This window comes from Otolemur garnettii, unplaced genomic scaffold (genome assembly GCF_000181295.1).
Source record: "Otolemur garnettii isolate 467f Iridium unplaced genomic scaffold, OtoGar3 scaffold00158, whole genome shotgun sequence".
Taxonomy (NCBI): Eukaryota; Metazoa; Chordata; class Mammalia; order Primates; family Galagidae; genus Otolemur; species Otolemur garnettii.
This window is the reverse complement of record NW_003852553.1, coordinates 809,262-815,571: the sequence shown is the minus strand read 5'-3', so window position 1 is coordinate 815,571 and position 6,310 is coordinate 809,262. Positions and strand designations below refer to the sequence as shown.

Genomic DNA, 6,310 nt, shown 5'->3' with positions numbered 1-6,310 from the left:
TTTTATCTTTGAAATTGTTGAGTTCTTGATACATCTTTTGAATGATTTCTTGAGATATCTTTTGGATAATTTCTTGAGAAATGTTTTGAATGATTTCTTGAGAAATCTTTTCAATAATTTCTTGAACTTCTACGTCCTTCCTTTCTTCCACCCTGTTAATCTTATTTGCTATCCGCGTTCTGAACTCGATTTCTGACATTTCAGCCATTTGCTTGTAGATGGGGTCTTTAATTACGTCTGCCCTATTTTTCCTTGGGGGAGTTTATCTGTTTTGGTTATTCGAGTTGCCAGAGTTTTTCCACTGATTCCGCCCCATTCTGAGTTTACCTTGTTTGGGGGCCTTATCAGAACTGTTCAGTTGGTGGTTTCTTCTGATTGCCCAGAGAGAGGTGCAGAGCATGTCTGTTGTCTACTCCCAGTTCTCTGGTCCTGGGAAAACTGGGGTGCAGTGAAATGGCAGCAGCTGCATGGGTGTGTGCGTGGCTGGATTAGACCTCGTTCAGCCTACTGGGGCAACCAGGGGGCAGGAGATCGGTAGTAGGCGGATCAGTCCTAGTTCCATACCCCGGAGTAGCCAGGGGGTTGGGGAATGGCAGCGGTAGTGTAGGGTATGTGAGAGACCAGATCAGTCTTAGTTCGGCCCCACCAGCATAGCTGGGGGGACTGGAGGACTCCTTCACCATGGCCTGTTGGATGCGTGCGGCACTAGCAAGCCGATCTATTCCTTCCCAGCATGGGAGCCCAGAGTGGGGAACTCCTCCACTTCCATCTGTGGGATGCACGTGGCTCTAACAAACAGTTCTGGTCCCGCCCAGAGCGGAAGACTTCTCCACTGCTTCCTGTAGGGCACGGGTGGCTCTAGCAAGCAGTTCTGGGCCCACCTAGCACAGGTGCCTGGAGCAGGGAACTCCTCTGCTGGCCCCTGTTGGGTATGCGTGTCTCTAGAAGGCTGTTTGGGGTCTGCCTGGAATGGAGGACTCTTCCACCACTGCCCGCAGGACACCGGTGGCACTAGCAAGCAGTTATGGGCCCACCCAAAGCCCTGGAGTGGGGATCTCCTTGGCCGCCCGTGGGGTGCGCTGCTCTAGCAAGCAGTTCTGGGTCCTCCCAGAGTGGGGGACTCCTCTGCCACTGCCCACGGGGTGAGCAAGGCTCTAACAAGTGGTTCTGTGCCTTCCCGGAGCAGGAGAAGTTCTCTACAGCCACCTGCAGCCTGCAGAAGGTGTGCAGCTCTAGCAAGTAGTTCTGTGCCTGCCCAGAGCCCTGGAGTAGGGATCTACTCTGCCGCCTGTAGGGTGCGCGGCCCTAGAAAGCAGTTCTGGGCCCTCCCAGAGTGAGGGACTCATCTGCTGCCACCCATGGGGGTGCGCAAGGCTCTAGCAGGTGATTCTGCGCCTGCCCAGAGCAGGTGAAGTCCTCTACAGCAACCCGCCGCCCGCAGGAGGCATGCAGCTCTAGTAAGCAGTTCTACGCCTACCCAGAGCCCTGGAGCAGGGATCTACTCTGCCGCCCATGGGGCACACGGCTCTAGCAAGCAGTTTTGGGCCCTCCCAGAGTGGGGGACTTGTCTGCCACTACCCACGGCGGTGCGCAAGGCTCTAGCAATTGGTTCTGTGGCTACCCATAGCAGGGGAAGTACTCTGTGGCCACCCGCCGCCTCTAGGAGGTGTGCGGCTCTAGCACACAGTTCTGCGCCCACCCAGGACCCTGGAGCAGGGATCTACTCTGCTGCCCATGGGGCACGCGGCTCTAGCAAGCAGTTCTGGGTCCTCCCAGAGTGGGGGACTCCTCTGCCACCACCCACGGAGTGGGTGAGGCTCTAACAAGTAGTTCTGTGCCTGCCTGGAACAGGGGAACTCTTCTCCGGCCACCCGCCACCCACGGGAGGCTTGCGGCTCTAGCAAGCGGTTCTGGACCTGCCCAGAGCCCTGGAGCAGGGGTCTCCTCTGTCACCCGTGGGGTGCGTGGCTCTAGCAAGCAGTTCTGGTTCCTCCCAGAGTGAGGGACTCATCTGCCGCCACCCTTGGGGGTGCACAATGCTTTAGCAAGTACTTCTGTGCCTGCCCAGAGCAGGGGAACTCTTCTCTGGCCACCCACCACCTGTGGGAGGCTTGCAGCTCTAGCACACAATTCTGGACCTGCCCAGAGCCCTGGAGCTGGGGTCTCCTTTGCCGCCCATGGGGTGCGCAACTCTAGCAAGTGGTTCTGGACCTGCCCAGAGCCCTGGAGCCAGGGTCTCCTCTGCTGCCCGTGGGGTGCGCGGCTCTAGCAAGCAGTTCTGGGTCCTCTCAGAGTGGGGGACTTGTCCACTGCCACCCATAGGTGTGTGCAAGGCTCTGCCAAGTCCTTCTGTGCCTTCCCGGCACAGGGGACTTCTCTGCGGCCACCCGCCACCCTCCGGAGATGGGCGGCTCTAGCAAGCAGTTCTGGGGCCCGCTTTGTACCTGTATTTTGTGTTCTTAAATGATCTTCCGTAGATTTACAGCTTGCCGAACTTCTTTCTGGGCTCAGCTCCCCGTCTTTGGCTTCCTATATTCTGATTCCAACCAGTTTTTCTTTCTTTGCTCAGGAGCCTCTGACCAGGGTTGCTACCAGTCGGCCATCTTCCCAGAATCCCCCAGTAATTATATTTCTATAGTAACTTCATTCTTTCATTCATGGAAATGTATGGCAACTTATAAAAAGGTATTATGGCCATACCTTTTTATACCTTTTCTATTACCTGGGTAATAATGGGCTTAGGTCTTTGGAGCATCAGCTGGAGGACAGGCCAGCTGGTTGTCAGCTGAGGGAGAGGAAAGCTGCTTGAGGATGCATCAGAATTGAGTCTTGCTGCTTCCTTTCAAGGAGTGATGGGGGAGCTGCGGCAGGCGAGCAGAAAAGAATGTGTGTGCAAAATTTGGGGGCAGACACTAGTCAGCAGTAGGCAGACACATACAGAAGTGTTTGGTTTATTAAAGTAATTTTAAAAATATCTAAGTGTGTCCTAAAATCCCAGCCCACAAAAGGGAAGAAATGCCTTTTGGTCTGTAAGTGGGGGTGCTGAGAACATTGCTAAGAACATCTCATGGGTAGTTCTGTGAATTCAATGACATAATGTACAGCAAGAACTTAGCATGAGGTGGGCACATAGGAGGGGTTAGGTTAGTACTAGCTACTGAATTAGTTAGTATTCATGGTGGTTTATCTCTTTTTGGTTTTTGTTTGGAAGAGTACTGCTTCTGAAAATGTTGGTTTCAACTGACCATTGTTGGCCAGACATAAGCTAGCCTTGGAAAGCTCTGAGACCCTTCACCCAGATAACCTACTTCAGAGTATGTTTGCTCACACTGTAGGTATGTCTAGTTGATATAGAAAAAAATAATAGAAACAGTATATCATCTAAATCAGTGGTTCTCAACCTTCCTAATGCTGCAGCCCTTTAATACAGTTCTGAGAACTGCTGATCTAAATGTCAGTTTATCTGACACAGAGACTAAGAGTCTGTCTTCACTGTGACAATATTACTCCAAGAAAATATGATAATCCAATGTAATTTTATGTTGGAATTTATATCCTTTCCTCAACCCTTCTCCTTCTGCTTTACTTTTTAATTTTCTTTTTATAATGCAATTGCCCGCTATTTTTGACCATAAGGGGACAGGCATTGTGTAATTGTTTTTCTGATTCACTAGGTTGTAAAAGGTTTATCTGAATTGTAAGAGTCTATCTTCTATCACCTATCATAGTTTTAAAAAATGGATTGTTGTAAGAAAAAAACAACTGAAAAGTAAACACCTTTAATGTATTCAAAATATCTTCCATTTCATCATAACATGTATATGCTTTATCAATTCTAAGAAGCATATTTCACGTTTTAATATCCTTGCAAGAGGGATGTGTCTCACAATCAATAGTTACTTAGATCAAATAAAATATGGTAATTATTCAATTTAGGATTAATGTATTAAGGCTGTAAGTTCACACTCCGTTGAAGCATGACATAGAATGAAAATGAACTTGGATAGCTGGAGGCAAAATTGTTTAACAAGTTACCCATGATTTCTTACCCTAAATAAAATGAGAAATTATTAAACAAGACACAGGAGAAAGTATCTGAAGAATTTTTCTTGGTGCGTTTTGTCTCTCAAGGACATTTGTGATTTAGAATCAAAAAGACATTTAATTTTCATTACCGCTGTAATAGCAGTTAAATACTTGTCAATTGATAGGCACAGCAATGCAAAGCTGCAGGTTGTTAATTTTCTGTGCCTTCTTTAAATATATTCACTACCTGCCTTTCACTTCAGGTATAATAAGATATGTACAACCCAGTGTAAAATTAACATCTCATTTATTTTTAACCCTCATTATCCACTCAACCTTGATAACAAGGTGGTCGAACTTCTTTTATCAGAATCAGAAACTACCTAAGGAAATTTGAGAGGCCTATGGAGGGCCAGAGCCACAGTGAAAAAAAAAATGCTGTCCTGGTGTGGTGCCTGTGGCTCAAGGAGTAGGGTGCCAGCCCCATATACCGGAGGTGGTGGGTTCGAACCTGGCCCAGCCAAAAACTGCAAAAAAATCCTGCTGTCCCAGAGCACAAAACTTAAGGTATAGTCCAGTGGCACTTGGAGAGGAAAGCGAACCCTGAGAGACCATTACTTTTCTCTAATATTTTATGCTCCTTTATGGCAGCAGGAGCTTGCTAAAGCTGAATCGCTTCTAGCTTCAGTTGGGTAACTGCCATGTTTCAAGTCAGTAAGCCTGGGGAGTTTGGAAGCTGGGGAGGGGAAGGAAATTAGCTAATAAATTACCCCCAGGACACCTAACAAGGCCAGTTGATTGTAGGTTTAGCCCTGTGCATGTGAATCTTCAAATAATCTTCAAAACTCAGCGGGAGAGAATAAGCAAGGAAAGAGAGGAAGAGAGATGCAGAGGGCAAACAAACTCTTCAAAAATGGAGAATGGGGGCAGTGCTTGTGGCTCAAAGGAGTAGGGTGCCGGCCCCATAGGCCAGAGGTGGCGGGTTCAAACCCAGCCCCAGCCAAAACCAAAAAAACCTGCAAAAATGGAGAATGTCTAGAGCAGCAATTTTCAACCTTTTTTTTTTAATCTCAGGACACACTTGAACCTATGGTTAAACTTCATGGCACACTTAAATTATGGTGATCAAACAAAAGTACAAAAAAAAAAAGAATAGGCTTACTGTGTTTTGAACTTCTTTCAAAAATAATTTAATTAATGATCTTTAAAATTTTACCTGGCACACCTGAGATCCTCTCAGGGCCCACTAGTGAGCTTCGGCACTGGTCTAGAGGTATGTCAAACTTTGAGTGTTGGCCAATGTGGCAAGATCTTTCTTGAGATTGGGAAGGATGTTTGGGTTGCATTTTCAGATATGGAACCTCCTAGAATCAAGTGCCCAAGTGTGAAGGAACGCATTGCTGAACCAAATAAGCTGACAGTCCGGGTGTCCTGGGAGACCCCTGAAGGAAGAGACACCGCAGATGGCATTCTTACTGAGTAAGTAAAACTAGTCAGCTGAAATGATGTTGCCTCTTTCAGGGGAGACATTTACTTCTCAGAGTGTATCTACAGTGGTCTATTTTATGCCTTCAGACATGGTCACCATCTCATATATTAGGTATTTCACCTATGTATTTGTTTATTGCCTGTCTTCACTATAGTATGTTCACTGCCACATCCCTAATGCCTAGAACTCTGGCTGGAAGATAGCATTTAGTAAATCTTTATTGCAGGAAAGAAGGGAAATAAGTAGGAGTGTGAGAAAGAAGGCGAGAGGAGGAACAGAAGATGAGAAAGGAGCCCAGCTGGCTAATTCAGGGATAGAGTCACCTCCATTTTCTGCCCAGGGCTTTCCTACCCATGCCCTGGGCCTTACTAATCTCTTGGCTCCACTGGGAAGCTTTCTGTGTCTCCCAGGCAGAGCCAGAGGCTGCCCCACTTATGCTCTGAGTATAGTTTAGTGCAGAATTTTTGCACCTCTGTTTTTTTTTTTATTGAATGGTAACTATGTACATTAATGCACTTCTGGGGTACAGTGTGGGGTCTTCACACGCAATCTGAAATACTTCCATCAAACTGGTCAACACAGCCTTCATGTCATTTTCTCAGTTATTGTTTTAAAACGTTCACATTCTACTCTTAGAAAGATTCACCTGTACCCCTATAAGACAAACCTCAGAAATGATCCCTCCAAACCCCCTCCCTCCACCCATTCCTCCCTCCCTTCTCCCTCCCCCCTCCCCATATTCTTAGGCTATTTGGTTATAGCTTTCATATAAAAGGTATAAATTAGTTTCATAAT

The 6,310-nt window shown here is 47.1% G+C and overlaps 1 protein-coding gene across 1 annotated transcript in view; it reads left to right on the top strand.

The window, feature by feature from the left end:
* Window positions 1-6,310, top strand: part of SRPX (sushi repeat containing protein, X-linked) — a 91,803-nt gene that overhangs the window by 67,415 nt on the left and 18,078 nt on the right. Inside the window, exon 5 of the mRNA XM_003799882.3 lies at window positions 5,379-5,505. Within this exon, the coding sequence (XP_003799930.1) occupies window positions 5,379-5,505 (127 nt within the window). The remainder of the gene's footprint in view (window positions 1-5,378; window positions 5,506-6,310) is intronic.